This window comes from Salvelinus namaycush, chromosome 6 (genome assembly GCF_016432855.1).
Source record: "Salvelinus namaycush isolate Seneca chromosome 6, SaNama_1.0, whole genome shotgun sequence".
NCBI lineage: Eukaryota > Metazoa > Chordata > Actinopteri > Salmoniformes > Salmonidae > Salvelinus > Salvelinus namaycush.
Window position 1 is genome coordinate 34,422,838 of NC_052312.1, and position 15,868 is coordinate 34,438,705.

General features: G+C 43.9%; 1 protein-coding gene across 1 annotated transcript in view; it reads right to left on the reverse strand.

Annotated features, from left to right (window-relative positions):
• Window positions 1-15,481, reverse strand: part of LOC120049904 (pleckstrin homology domain-containing family A member 5-like) — a 136,824-nt gene extending 121,343 nt beyond the window's left edge. Inside the window, exons 1-3 of the mRNA XM_038996398.1 lie at window positions 15,390-15,481; window positions 15,202-15,278; window positions 14,346-14,403 (exon numbers count right to left, since the gene is read on the reverse strand). Coding sequence (XP_038852326.1) covers window positions 14,346-14,403; window positions 15,202-15,278; window positions 15,390-15,481 — 227 coding nt within the window. The remainder of the gene's footprint in view (window positions 1-14,345; window positions 14,404-15,201; window positions 15,279-15,389) is intronic.
• Between the last annotated feature and the right edge of the window lie 387 nt (window positions 15,482-15,868).

Genomic DNA, 15,868 nt, shown 5'->3' on the forward strand with positions numbered 1-15,868 from the left:
TATGAATTGGTGACCACAAAAGAGAGAGAGGGGGGAAGAAGAGCTGCAGTTACCATGACAGCGTTCGCACATGGATAGGAAGTAGATTAGTCTGTTTCCTGCGGCCGGTGGGCCTGACTTCCCGTGGATCAGAGGGAGGGCCGCTTATCTAGGGAGGGGCAGTAAATCACTGGCTAACCACAGACCAGAAAATCATTTCAGCGACAACAAAACACAGACTCTGCATTTCAGTAGCCTGACAACACACAAAAAATGATTCTGCTGCTGCTCTGTCGTCCGCCACATACTTTAGTCTGAGACTGCCAATATTCAAGTCGTTTGTGGTGACCAGGGGCGTTGTACCACATCAGCGATTGAATCGTTTCTAATCAAGGGATCAAAGCCATTAACACATTTTCAAACCGCCACTTTACCCACGTGTGTTCTGGCTCTGGCCCAACCCATTGGTTTCTGGACCAATCAGCTGACCCGGGAAGTCGGGAAGGTACTCAGATCCAGACTTAATGCAGAGAAGAAACTAACGTCCATGGGTATGGCGTAGTGTTTAGCCGGAGCAAGGTGTCTGGGTAGCCAGGCAAGTATGTCAGACCACAACACAAAACAAAGGGGATAACTGACCACATGCCATGTAATATCAGCCACAACACAGAGAGACCTGACTGCCCAATACAGAGATCTAGGCCTTCTCATACAATCAACTAGACCTTCAAAGCATTACCAACATAGGCTGTCACTCAAATATGGACCTCAAAGCCAGTTCCAATGCATTTTCCCCCTCTTATCGGGGACAGATTTTGACCTGGGACAACAGGTGGGTGCGATTCATTATCAGGTAGAAGACAAAACTTGCAGTAGTCCGGCCATCGTAGGGTTGGATTTGAATACACCTTCAACCAACTGGCTCTTCAGCCACAGTGAGTCTGCTGAGTGGGTCAACATGTGTCTCCTAAAACCAGTCTAACCCAAAGAGGCTGTTGATTTTGTTGATTTTATAAGACATTCCAACCTCATTTAGCATGATCTATTCAATTATGGCATAATTACACTATTTGTATTCATTAAAATCGCTGTCAATTACATACTTTTATTTTGAAGGCTAACTGCAAAGTCCACCATTGTGGATAATCCTTATTGTGGCTAGCTTCACATGAACTCAGCAAAAAAATAAATGTCCTCTTTAGAGATCGACCGATTAATCGGAATGGCCGATTAATTAGGGCCGATTTCAAGTTTTCATAACATTCGGAAATCGGTATTTTTAAACACCGATTTGGCATTTTTTTTTATTTTTTTTTACACCTTTATTTAATCTTTATTTAACTAGGCAAGTCAGTTAAGAACACATTCTTATTTTCAATGACGGCCTAGGCACGGTGGGTTAACTGCCTCTCATTGCACTCCACGAGGAGACTGCCTGTTACGCGAATGCAGTAAGCCAAGGTAAGTTTCTAGCTAGCGTTAAACTTATCTTATAAAAAACAATCAATCAATCATAATCACTAGTTAACTACACATGGTTGATGATATTACTAGTTTATCTAGCGTGTCCTGCGTTGCATATAATCGATGCGGTGCGTATCGTTGCTCCAATGTGTACCTAACCATGAACATCAATGCCTTTCTTAAAATCAATACACAGAAGTATATATTTTTAAACCTGCATATTTAGCTAAAAGAAATCCAGGTTAGCAGGCAATATTAACCAGGTGAAATTGTGTCACTTCTCTTGCGTTCATTGCACGCAGAGTCAGTGTATATGCAACAGTTTGGGCCATCTAATTTGCCAGAATTTTACATAATTATGACATAACATTGAAGGTTGTGCAATGTAACAGGAATATTTAGACTTAGGGATGCCACCCCGAAGACAAAATACAGAACAGTTCCGTATTTCACTGAAAGAATAACGTCTTGTTTTCGAGATGATAGTTTCCGGACCTAAGGCTCGTATTTCTGTGTGTTATGATATAATTAAGTCTATGATTTGATAGAGCAGTCTGACTGAGCGGTGGTAGGCACCAGCTTCATTCAAACAGCACTATTGTGCGTTTTGCCAGCAGCTCTTCGTTGTGCGTCAAGCATTTTATGACTTCAAGCCTATCAACTCCCGAGATGAGGATGGTATAACCGAGGTGAAATGGCTAGCTAGTTAGCGGGGTGCGCGCTAATAGCGTTTCAAACGTCACTCGCTCTGAGACTTGAAGTGGTTGTTTCCCTTGCTCTGCATGGGCCGCGGCTTTTGTGGAGAAATGGGTAACGCTGCTTTGAGGGTGGCTGTTGTCGTTGTGTTCCTGGTTTGAACCCAGGTAGGAGCGAGGAGAAGCTATACTGTTACACTGGCAATACTAAAGTGCCTATAAGAACATCAAATAGTAAAAGGTTAATGAAATACAAATTGTATAGAGAGAAATAGTCCTATAATTCCTATAATAACTACAACCTAAAACTTCTTTCCTGGGAATATTGAAGACTCATGTTAAAAGGAACCACCAGCTTTCATATGATCTCATGTTCTGAGCAAGGAACTTAAACGTTAGCTTTTTTACATGGCACTTATTGCACTTTTACTTTCTTCTCCAACACTGTGTTTTTGCATTATTTAAACCAAATTGAACATGTTAAATTATTTATTTGAGGCTAAATTGATATATTATATTAAGTTAAAGTTCATTCAGTATTGTTGTAATTGTCATTATTACAAATAAATATATATATATATTTTTTTTTTATTAAATCGGCTTTTTTTGGTCGTCCAATAATCGGTATCGGCGTTGAAAAATCATAATCGGTCGACCTCTAGTTCTCTCACCGTCAACTGCATTTATTTTCAGCAAACTCAACATGTGTAAATACTTGTATGAACATAACAAGACTCAAAAACTGAGACAAACTGAACAAATTCCACTGACATGTGACTAACAGAAATTGAATAATGTGTCCCTGAACAAGGGGGGGGAAAAATCAAAAGTAACAGTCAGTATCTGGCGTGGCCACCAGCTGCATTAAGTACTGCAGTGAATCTCCTCCTCATGGACTGCACCAGATTTGCAAGTTCTTGCTGTGAGATGTTACCCCACACTTCCACCAAGGCACCTGCAATTTCCCAAACATTTCTGGGGGGGGGGGGAAATGGCCCTAGCCCTCACCCTCCGTTCCAACAGGTCCCAGACGTGCTCAATGGGATTGAGATCAGGGCTCTTCACTGGCCATGGCAGAACACTGGCATTCCTGTCTTGCAGGAAATCACGCACAGAACGAGCAGTATGGCTGGTGGCATTGTCAAGCTGGAGGGTCATGTCAGGATGAGCCTGCAGGAAGGGTACCACATGAGGGAGGAGGATGTAACGCACAGCATTGAGATTACCTGCAATGACAACAAGCTCAGTCCGATGATGCTGTGACACACCGCCACAGACCATGACGTACCCTCCACCTCCAAATCAATCCCGCTCCAGAGTACAGGCATTGGTGTAACACTCATCCTTCGACGATAAACGCGAATCCGACCATCACCCCTGGTGAGACAAAACCGCGACTCGTCAGTGAAGAGCACTTTTTGCAGGTCCTTTTTTGTCCAGCGACGGTGGGTTTGTGCCCATAGGCGATGTTGCTGCCGGTGATGTCTGGTGAGGACCTGCTTTACAACAGGCCTACAAGCCCTCAGTCCAGCCTCTCTCAGCCTATTGCGGACAGTCTGAGCACTGATGGAGGGATTGTGCGTTCCTGGTGTAACTCGGGCAGTTGTTGTTGCCACCCTGTACTTGTCCCGCAGGTGTGATGTTCAGATGTACCGATCCTGTGCAGGTGTTGTTACACATGGCCTGCCACTGCGGGACGATCAGCTGTCCGTCCTGTCTCCCTGTAGTGCTGTCTTAGGCGTCTCACAATACGGACATTGCCATTTATTGCCCTGGCCACATCTGCAGTCCTCATACCTCCTTGAAGCATGCCTAAGGCACATTCACACAGATGAGCAGGGACCCTGGGCATCTTTCTTTTGGTGTTTTCAGAGTCAGTAGAAAGGCCTTTTTAGTGTCCTAAGTTTTCATAACTGTGACCTTAATTGCCTACCGTCTGTAAGCTGTTAATGCCTTAACGACCGTTCCACATGTGCATGTTCATTAATTGTTTATGGTTCATTGAACAAGCATGGGGAACAGTGTTGAAACCCTTTACAATGAAGATCTGTTAAGTTATTTGGATTTTTACTAATTATCTTTGAAAGACAGGGTCCTGAAAATGGGACGTTTCTTTTTTTCCTGAGTTTAGATGGGTCCGACCACCATTTATCAAATAACTGTCTTATAAATTAGGGTTATTTTAGCTAGCTAACTATAGCTACTGAAACAGATGTCGTTTTGCTATGTTTTTGGGGAAGAACATTTTTTGCATCCATGAGCTCCCTAGTTTTTTTTTAATGACCAGCACTGTAGGTGAGCGAGACAACTTTACCAGCATCATAGCATACGTATCGATTAATCGCTGTGACATATGAAATACGAGTGATAGTGTAATCAATGGTTAACGTGTTAAATTATTATGCGATGTGCAGTCATATTCAGGTCCTGATTGGTCAACAAGCTTATTTAGTGTTATTTGACACCCGTGTATCTTTTTTGACATGCAAAGACCCAAACGGCGTTCCATAGTATGAGAAATCCTGGTTGAGAATGAAACTGAACAAATTAACAATGAAACAGCACAGCAAGTAAGTAAAATAAATATGTTTTGATTGTGTTTTACTGGTAATGGGGACATACGTAAATGCCAACAAAATAACTTTTTGGTCAGTGTGTGTGTGTGTGTGTGTGTGTGTGTAACCTTTATTTAACTAGGCAAGTCAATTAAGAACAAATTCTTATTTACAATGACGGCCTACCCCAGCCGGACGACACTGGGCCAATTGTGCGCCGCCCTATGGGACTCCCAATCATGGACGGATATGATACAGCCTGGATTCGAACCAGGGACTGTAGTGACACCTCTTGCACTGAGATGCAGTGCCTTAGACTGCTGCATCCATGTGTGTGTTAACTATTTAAATGTACTAGAATGCTTAACAGGCCACAAACATTTTAAATATCAGTTATCGGTATCGTTTTTTTTTGGCAAGGAAAATATCGGTATCGGCCAAAAATGTCATATCGGCGTATCACTAATAATGATATGATATCATAATAACAGGCCATCATATAATGGCACCATTATTATGACCCAATACCATAATATTGGCCTGATCCCACAGGCCTTATGTCTTTGTGTGAGAGTGTGAGTGTTTTTCCTGAGTGGGAGAAAAGCTGCCCTACCGCCACATAGAGGTTCCCACGAGACGCTACACAAGGTCAGGTCTCCACCATTTCTCCAGACTCCTCCTTTGAAGCCCTTCCTAATCTAATAGAGCCACAACCGGGAATTTGGACTCGTTCCGTTTTTTCAGTTACCACTTACACCCGAGAATATCTGTATTGACAAGGACTAGAGTTGGATGATAAATTGGGCTAATGATCCGATCCCCATGTTGCTTTTGGTGCAGTGAGGCCATTATCAAGTGTTTTGAGCTGTGTTCCATCCTCCCAATGCTGCAGACTGAGCGGAGAGGTAAAATAACGGTCTGCTCCTCTCTGCAGTAACACCAGACAAATCAACGCAGGCAAATCAACGCTCTACCTGCTGTGTACCACAGAAATAAATTAGATGAAACTAGGCCTACATAAATAAAAAACAGTCAAATAGCAGAGACTTCACCCTGAGATAACACGATGAAACAAACAGCATCAAAATACTCCAACAGCAAAGTGTTCACCTTCAGTTCACCTCCTTGTCTGTAGTCATGGGACCTTTAAACAGATCAAACCTCAGACTCATGCCCCTCTACTGAAACACATGATTAAGACAGCAGCGGCGTGTTATCATGGAGGATCAATGAACGCAGCTGAACGAACAGGTCGGTTCTCCACAACAACTAAGGATTCAAACATTATCTGGTATTTGTTCAGGAGCAGATGACCTTTTTTTTGTGTAGATGAGAGATCAAGGTACCCCAGAGCTTTCTTATCATCGCTCCTTAGAAACTAAAGTGTCTGTCGTCGCAGAGAGAGGGAGAATGATGGTGGAGTAGATCAACACGTATTAGGGGACCTCATTCCCTTCTTAAAGAACACAAAGCTATATTCTGTAAAACAGTGTATTAGAATCCAGCTAAACATTTTACATTTCCAATAAGTCGCCGGGACAGGCTCGCATGCTTTCCAAATGTTATGCTTTTAATAACACTATTAGCACTAGCAACAGCATAGTGTATTTGTTTCCACATGGTCAGAGAAGTTGTCCAGATCCTAGCCTGGCGCTACAATAGGTTAACCTAAACCGGAGTCCCTGAGGCCAATCCTCCTCTGAGTACGGAGTGTAAACATGTATCTGGCAACTGGCTCACATCGCTCCCAGTCTGATCACTGGTAAGTAAACAAGACTTTGGCAGCATTTACACAGGATGCCCAATTCTGATCTTTTTTTCACTAATTGGTATTTTGACCAATCAGATCAGCTCTGGAAAAAATCTGATGTGAAAAGACCTGATGTGATTGGTCAAAAGACCAATTAGTGGAAAGAAAAGCTGAATTGGGCTGCCTGTGTCAACACAGCCTCAGTGTCCTAACGGACAGCAGTACTCAGGACATTACAAGTGCAGTGGGGACAGTGCAGAGGGGACACATCAATGAAATTGGAAGGTAGCTAGGTGAACAGACTAAAGTATTGAGCAAAGTATGCAAACACACCCACGCAGGTAGGCGAGCACGCACACACCGTTAAGCCTGCTATTGACAGACACAGCAGGGAAGGCCATTCTACAGAGCATTGCAGAGGAAAGAACAGAGCAGTGAGGAACGGCTTTAACTTAATAAAGTTACTGCCTGTGGAGAGACAGTCAGGGCCTCGAGCTCTCACCCTCCTCCTACCCTCTCTTGCAAACTTCCTCCCTCTCTCACCAGCTGTATGCATAAGTGCAGTGGCATACCAGGAGAGCCCCTCACATCTTCAACAGCCTTGGTACGTGCACACTTCACACACACACTACTGATTACCATAGTCTGATTAATCACGACTGCGACCAATGCTCTCTCCCTCTATTGGGCAATTCAAAAACAAGGCGTATCCTCATCCATTAATCTAGCAATTGCTGTAGAATTAACTAGCAGTACATTCACCACTCTGAGTTGCACCCAGACAACTGACCCTGAATCCAACACTTAATGATTTGCCAGTCAGTCCCAGTCAGACGAGCGTTGACCTGAGAGTGATTGGATTAAATGTTGTCCATTACATTCTCCTCTTTAGCGCCAGGCATTAATCAAGTGGGCCTGCCTGCGTTTCTGCATCGGGCCTGGGGGCAGAGCACACCCCTCCCTCTGCTGTAAGATGTGTCCATGTCCTGCTACAAGTAAATGTGTGTGTATTGAAGTCTGTATTAGTATATTGGAATTGTGTATTCATGGTATGTGTATAATAAAGTGTAATGAGATTTCCAATAAGTATTAAAAAAAAAGGCATTGGATTGAACACACTCAGGCTTTGCAATGAGCACTGGCTAGGAGTGGGAGGTTAATGGTAAATCAGGTCAATGATATCTCAGATACTGTCAGATCACTCACTCATAGATATGGCCAGTCGTAACAACTCAAGATTTCAAGTTGAAAAGATGTGTACTCCATCATAGTACCACCACAGACTAGGGTAAGCAGTGCAAAATGACTCAATAAGGACTCTTTAGCAGCTAGAGTTGCACATTTTGGGGAATATTCAGAGGTGGAAACTTTCCGTGGGAATTAACGGGAATGAATGGGAATATATGCAAATTAATATTAATACCAGTTAAATGTAGATGTTTTTTGCATTGGATATATTTACCATATGAGGTAGATTACTGCTATAACTTGATGACCCTTCACATACCTAACCATTTCCTTGGCTCTCTTGTAGAGTGTATCCATTGTTTTCAGTGCCATGGTGTCCTTGAGGAGCAGATTCAATGCATGAGCAGCACAGCCAATGGGTGTGATGTGAGGGTAGGACTCCTCCACTTTAGACCAAGCAGCCTTCATGTTCACAGCATTGTCTGTCATCAGTGCAAATACCTTCTGTGGTCCAAGGTCATTGATGACTGTATTCAGCTCATCTGCAATGTAGACACCGGTGTCTGTTGTCCCTTGTGTCTGTGCTCTTGTAGAATACTAGTTGAGGGGTGGAGATGTAGTTAATTATTCCTTGCCCACGAACATTCGACCACCCATCAGAGATGATTGCAATACAGTCTGCTTTCTCTATGATTTGCTTGACCTTCACTTGAACTCTGCATACAGCAAATGAGTAGATCAAGCATGTCTGGTTGGAGGGGTGTATGCTGGGTGAAGAACATTCAGAAATCTCTTCCAATACACATTGCCTGTGAGCATCAGAGGTGAACCAGTTGCATACACAGCTCGAGCAAGACATTCATCAGCATTTCTCTGACTACGTTCCTCCATTGAGTCAAAAAAAAAACATCTGATTCCATGAGGACCATGAGCTGTTGCTATTGATAAGGTGTCTGATTCATCATTTTCACCTCTAATAGAAGTTGAGGGACTTTGTCAGAGGTTGCTTGTTGTGAGCACTGAGGGAACTTTATGCACTTGACCAGATGATTCTGCATCTTTGTTGCATTCTTTACATATAATTTGGCACAGTATTTACAAATGTACACAGCTTTTTCTACATTGTCTCCACACATCAGATAGCGCCCGTGGCATTTTCCTGTAAAGATTAGAAGAGTAAAAAAAATATATATTAAAAAAAAATACAATTCCATGTACAGATAAATAGTTAAGCAGTTAGTATGTATGAAAACAGGTAAATTAACACTCCTCAGTTAGCAGGCTTAAGCAAGCTAAAACCCACATGGTAACAAAAACTACCTATCAGAAATTGTTAACAAATTATAGATGATTTAAACACACTTTTCTGTAGGCTACTATTTACTAGTTAACCAAAAATCATGTATGTCATAAAATATATTCACCCCACCCAGTATTGTAGTCAAAACTTACCAGAAAGCATGTAGTCCTTGGCTCAGACAGTGTAGTAGTGTGAGCTCAATATCATCTCAGTAGTGTGCAAGATCTTGAGAATCAGCTGTACATGTGATGGAAGACTGCACTGCACATGTGATGGAAGAATACACTGTGCAAGCAGAGGGTTGCAATTCCATTGAATTGGGGATAGTTTAACCAAAATATGCCACAAGACCTAGAATTGCCTTATGTGTATCCCACAAAAAAGGTTCACTGTTAATAGCTAACTTTTTTGATGAATTTAAGCAAAATTTCCCAAATTCCCGGGCTTAACTTCCCAAGGAAAATTTCCGACCGTTTGCAACCCTAGTTGCAGCACAGCCAAACACAATGTCTGCATCCCAAATGCAGTAGTGGAGAGGGTAGTAAGTTAAGTTCCTCGGCGTACACATCACGGACAAACTTAATTGGTCCACCATCACAGACAGCGTTGTGAAGAAGGCGCAGCAGCGCCTCTTCAACCTCAGGAGGCTGAAGAAATTCGGCTTGTCACCAAAAGCACTCACAAACTTCTACAGATGCACAATCGAGAGCATCCTGTCGGGCTGTATCACCGCCTGGTACGGCAACTGCTCCGCCCACAACCGTAAGGCTCTCCAGAGGGGAGTGAGGTCTGCACAACGCATCACTGGGGGCAAACTACCTGCCCTCCAGGACACCTACACCACCCGATGTCACAGGAAGGCCATAAAGATCATCAAGGACAACAACCACCCGAGCCACTACCTGTTCACCCCGCTATCATCCAGAAGGCGAGGTCAGTACAGGTGCATCAAAGCAGGGACCGAGAGACTGAAAAACAGCTTCTATCTCAAGGCCATCAGGCTGTTAAACAGCCACCACTAACATCGAGTGGCTGCTGCCAACATACTGACTCAACTCCAGCTCACTTTAATAATGGAATTGATGGAAATTGATAAAAAATGTATCACTAGCCACTTTAAACAATGCCACTTAATATAATGTATATGTATATACTGTACTCTATATCATCTACTGCATCTTGCCATCTTTATGTAATACATGTATCACTAGCCACTTTAAACTATGCACTTTTATGTTTACATACCCTACATTACTCATCTCATATGTATATACTGTACTCGATACCATCTACTGCATCTTGCCTATGCCGTTCTGTACCATCACTCATTCATACATCTTTATGTACATATTCTTTATCCCTTTACACTTGTGTGGAATTTTTAGGTTAGATTACTCTTTGGTTATTACTGCATTGTCGGAACTAGAAGCACAAGCATTTCGCTACACTCGCATTAACATCTGCTAACCATGTGTATGTGACAAATACAATTTGATTTGAAATGGCATCCTATTCCCTATACGGTGTACTAAATTTTGACCAGGGCTCATCAAAAGTAGTGCACTATATATAGAGAATAGGATGCCATTTGGGATGTACTGTACTGTGTGCTTCTAGATCTGAATTGCTTGTTCTTTGGGGTTTTAAGCTGGTATAAGCACTTGGTGACAACTGCCAATGTAAAAATGGCTTTACAAAATAAGATTGATTGACTAAACAGCCTTTTCGCTGCTTATTGTAAGCAGAAAATGATTTTTTCCCCCGTTCATTAGAGGCTTGTGGCGTGGAACCAGAGGCGCGTTGTGTTTAGGGAGGAGTGGAAGAGCAATTGGACAGAGTTGCTGAAAAGCCATAAGAGTTTAGTGTCTCTAGTGAATCATACAACAGCTTTGACAAGGGCCTGTCATCACATGCTAGTGTCAAAACAATCAGCAATAGAAATGTTACAGGCCATTCTTACTCTCGTCTCCCGCTGTTGAGAGCGAACTAGAGCAAGAGTGAGCGAACGAGACAGGAAGCTTTTCATCTGTGTAGCAGCTCCACCCAGCCAGCGACCCACTTATAGATCTGTTCCTACTTCAACCACAGCTCACATGATCCCAGAGGTGGAAATGTGTGTGGACACAAAACGTACACAAAACGTACACTGCTGACAGATGTCCAGGAAAAGTTGAGTGGCTCTTGTATCCTGGTGGAAACACCTGCAGAACCTGACAGCCTATTCCCAGCTCTTATCCTATTCACACACACCTCTCTCTATCCATCTATGTCTCCCTCTCCATCTGATCAGGTCTCTTTTTTGATACTCGTTTTCTCACTCTCTCGTTCTACATCCCTCGCACCACTCAACTCCATCAGATCGCTCTATTTAACCTGACACACAGAAACCTTTCTCGCCATTAATCCTTTGCAGCACCATTCTCAAATTGAAACTCCAATCCTTAGGGTGCATCTAGATTCACAACACAGCTTGTTTCATTAACGCAGCCTATTGAGAATTCCACTATGGCGAGTGCTGCAGTAAAGCTGAGACCACTAGCTATGTCACTTCTCCTTAAATTCTGCTTTGTGGCCTCGCCTGTAGGCTCCACACACACAGGCCTAAGCCCCAAAACCTGATCTGAGCCAGGCCTAGAGCCTCCACCTCTCATCCTCCTCCAATGGGAGAGCAGTATTCACCAGTGGGCGTGGAGGAGAAGGGGAGCAGGCCATGTTTCTCTAACTGTTTATTTTGTGGTATTCCCTAAGTACTCCCCCAGCTGCCAAACTAAGCCAGGAGAGGACTGCAGCAAAACACACACTCACACAGCCTTGTCTGTCTACCAAGGCGGTCTGACTAGCTCTCTTTGCCTACCCACCTACACTCCAAGTGTCAGTTACAGGTCATATCCTCCAACCATTTCCCAATTCACATTCATTCCTCCTTCCCCCTCCTCTCTCACTTCAAGAAACCAGCGTGGGAAGCAGGGGAGGGAGAGTGAAAGGAATCCACACTGCATGTCTTAAACATGGCTCCTCATCCAGCTTTCTCTGCCACTCCTGGGCTGCATCCCAAATGGCAACCTATTCCCTATAGAGTGCACTACTTTTGACCAAGGCCCATAGGGAATAGGGTGCCATTTGGACCTCATACCTGTGTGAACTACATAAATCGTCCAGTGTGTGAGTAATACTCACATCCAAAACACCCTTATGAAGGCTATTGCAGCTAGCTGAAATGTTCTCTATTGTGGTTAGTGGTATATCAAATCACTTGGAAGCTGCATATGCTGTGTGTCGGCTTTCTTCCTTTATTCTAAGTGTATACATCTGCCCGTCCAGCAGGTCCCTCCCTCCTCAGGTCCCAAATGGCACCCTTTTCCCTATATAGTGCACCACTTTTGACCAGAGACCTATGGGCCCTGGTCACAAGTACTGTGCTACATAGGAAATAGGGGCCATTTGGGGTGCAGGCATACTGCGTGCGCCAGTGAAGAAAGTATCTGAAGGCTAAAAGGAAAGAGGGATAAGTGATTTAAAGATGCTGGGTGAAAACAACCCTGGCCGTTAATGAATGGGATCTGTAAAGTAAGTGTGTGTGTGTCCTTTAGAGAGCCCCTCCACAACTCCACACAGCCCAGGAATAATACATGCACTGTATCATTCCTCATCTCTGGCAGCCTTCCACCTGCTGCTGAGGTAATACTGTAGAAGCCAGCGTGACACACTGAGGTCAGACACATTAGGGGGATCATTAAAGGTCTCAACCACAGCAGCAATATCCCAGTGGGCAATAGTAGCTAGTTGAAGCAACGTTATGCTGACGTCTTATATGTTATGTCATGGCCAGCCAGGTTGGATACTGAAAGAAATGGGAAGTATTTTTAATTACCAGAAAATGTACATTTCTCTTAGTGGGAGGTAGAGGACCCTGAATGACTATGTTTTTGTCTGGTGGGAGGAGTGAGGGAGACACTTCCATAGTCTTCAGTGGGTTTAGCTCTGTCGTGCGTTCAGTGTCTGAGTCAAAGGGCTTAGAGTGCATACAGGGTTACGCTACACAAGCTGCCTGTGAACTAGTGTACTTCAGGGAGTGTGCACTAGGCAGGGCATTGACTCTTCTCTGTTCACTGAAACAGAGAAGGAAACATGTAACAGTTCTCCTTGGATTGGTTCTGTCTCCAGGTACACTTGGACAAAGGGGAACAGAGAGGAGAATCCCTGTGTATTAACGGGAGTCACGAGGACACCGGCTGGGTCGTGACACACACACTCCAGTGGCCCACTGACTGGGCCCCATGGGACCACTTCAACACCAGAGAGAAAGAGAGGGACATAAATCTCTGTGTCCAATCTCTCTAAACCCTCTTCTTGGCTTAGCATTGGACTATCAAAGGGCATTGAGTTCCTTTTGAGATGTAGGAGAGCATAGGGGACGTGGAGGGCATAAGGCCCACATAATGGACCAATACATGGGCTGACCGGCAAGGAATTTGAGAAGAATTTTTTTTAAATCATGGGCAGTGCAAACGGCAAAACAGCCCACCATGCTGTCCAAAACATAAACTGGACAAAATGCTGCTTTTTGTGTTTCAGAAAGTTATCCCAATCTAGAAGTGTGACAGTGATTCAGCCAATTCCATTCCTTCAGCCTACGGTCCAACTTGAGTCCATGCCATCAGCAGTGTGCCATAATAATAATCCAGTGGAAGAAGGAGAGAAATCACTGACAGTGACACAAAATAAACACCCACTAATTCACAGCACAGCGATACAGTATGTATGCCTTGAGATACAAAACACACTTCTGTTAGTGGACCTATTTATAAACACATGCCATTAGCTCACTGTATGTGTCAGTTGCTACTCTCAAAATGGCCATAGCAGAGAACCAGAAGAGACAGCGGTGAAGGAAAGCCAACTGAATAGCACTGGAGGGCTTAAAACATTATATACACGTGTTTCTTCAAACACTGACTTATCAACCCAAATATGAATGTTCAACAAACTCAAGCCAATTTTTTATAACGCAGTGTCTCGGGTGCGAGTACACACAAGTACTTACACAGGTTCTAGCAGTGTAGTGTCCCGAGGGAAGGAGGCCCCAACAAGTAAAGCCTGTTCAGCCGAGATTCACACTGGCTTGTCAAACTCCATCACAGACAGTAATGACTTGTTCTGAGGAAAAACTAGACCTCGAACTCTCTGTGTGTGTGTGTGTGTGTGTGTGTGTGTGTGTGTGTGTGTGTGTGTGTGTGTGTGTGTTCATAAGGAGGGAATGTGGAGGAGATATTTCCTGAATACTCCATAAGGGCAGAGGGTGAGAATGGGAAAATCTCAAGTGCCGTCAAACAAAGCAGCCTGCCAGCGACAGTATGAGAGGACAAATATCAAGTGTTTCCATAAAGCGCGGTGGCTTTGAAAATCGAACTCACTTGATGAAGCAGCGGGCTCCTTCGAACGTATATCCCTCCTCCCATCCCGTTGGTAAATCTATGCGGGAAAGAGAGGGGGGAGAGGGGGGAGTAATGAATAGGCTACGAGACAAATAAATCGCAACACACACAAGCCGCTGTTGAGATAGGAGCAGAGATCTGCGCGTGACCGAAAACACAGTTTCCCACGCCAGCCCCTTTGGCAATATTTATAGCCTACCACTATGCTATCCATTAATGATATATCCTAGTGCGGATGATAGAATAGCCTCATTGTCATTTCCATTCGTATCCGTTATTCAACCTATTGTATTGATAGGAGCCAATTAAAATGTGAGATAGGCAATGCTTAGGAAGCAGGCTTTTACAGTGTGAGGACCTATGCATTCCGCGCACGAAGTCTTCCCGCGGTGGATATGGAATGGTAACAATAACATCCTTATCCGCAAGTCATTTTCACAACAATGCAAACATGTGTTGCAAGTTATAATGTTATCAACAACTGGTGTTACAATTGTTACAAAATAACTGCCCACTGCTTCGACTACGGGCGTATGCCTTAGTGTAGGCTACAACCATAGCAAGTGGCAAACAATAATGTAAAAAACGAATTTATTCGTTTATTAAATGTGAATGCATACGTGACGGAACTTTCAACAAGTCTGTCGCAATGCCTAGGTAACATTAACGTTAATTGGCGGCTCAACTTGGTGGTCCTCGCGCAGAGGAGAGAGACGGCTGTTGCTTGCGGCAGGGAGTCTTCGCTCAACGTTTCTCGGTGGTTTCTGAACCCCTTTAAAACCGAGACTCTTGCGGTATGTGACGAATGGAAGAGTTCTATGAGAACTGTTTTTACCTGGGGTTTTTCTGTGCCCCGTTATGACGGCCTCTCCGGTGACGGGATGCAGCCAGGTCGTACTCTTGGCTTCTTCACTGTTGGGTAAGAAACGGGGAGAAGGTGAACACGCAAATAAGACAGACATTATCAAACGCGTCGAAACAAAGCCAATACACTTCCATGCGCTGTATCCTGGGAATATTTACTTGATGAAGAATATCCTTCCGTCCCGAGTAACCCCATAACTCCAAGAAGAAGGCAGGCAGGAGAGCCAGTCTGGGTTTAGATCCGCCGCCATGTCTAGCAGAGGACGGGATCTGGAGTGCGCGTATCCGTGCCGTCGGCGCGTACTCGGGAAAACCTTAGCAACTGGGCGCGGGGAACCTCTGTGGGGCGGGAGCGTGCTTGCATGGAAGAGAGGTCTCCTCCTGTTTTTACATTGTTTTCCAAACTTTTATTGAAACAAATGATAGTTTGTAAGTTCATACTAAGGAGCATAAACAGTAGCCTATATAAGCATAGCCTAGAGCAAGCCTATGATTCAGAAAAATAGCCCACCTCAGTTATTTACATACTAAAGATGTCAAATTCAATTAGATATAGCATTGAGTAATATCAATCCATACAGCATGTCCTTGTAGCCTAGGGCTACTGAATTCACCAATGGAATACTCATCCCGCAAGT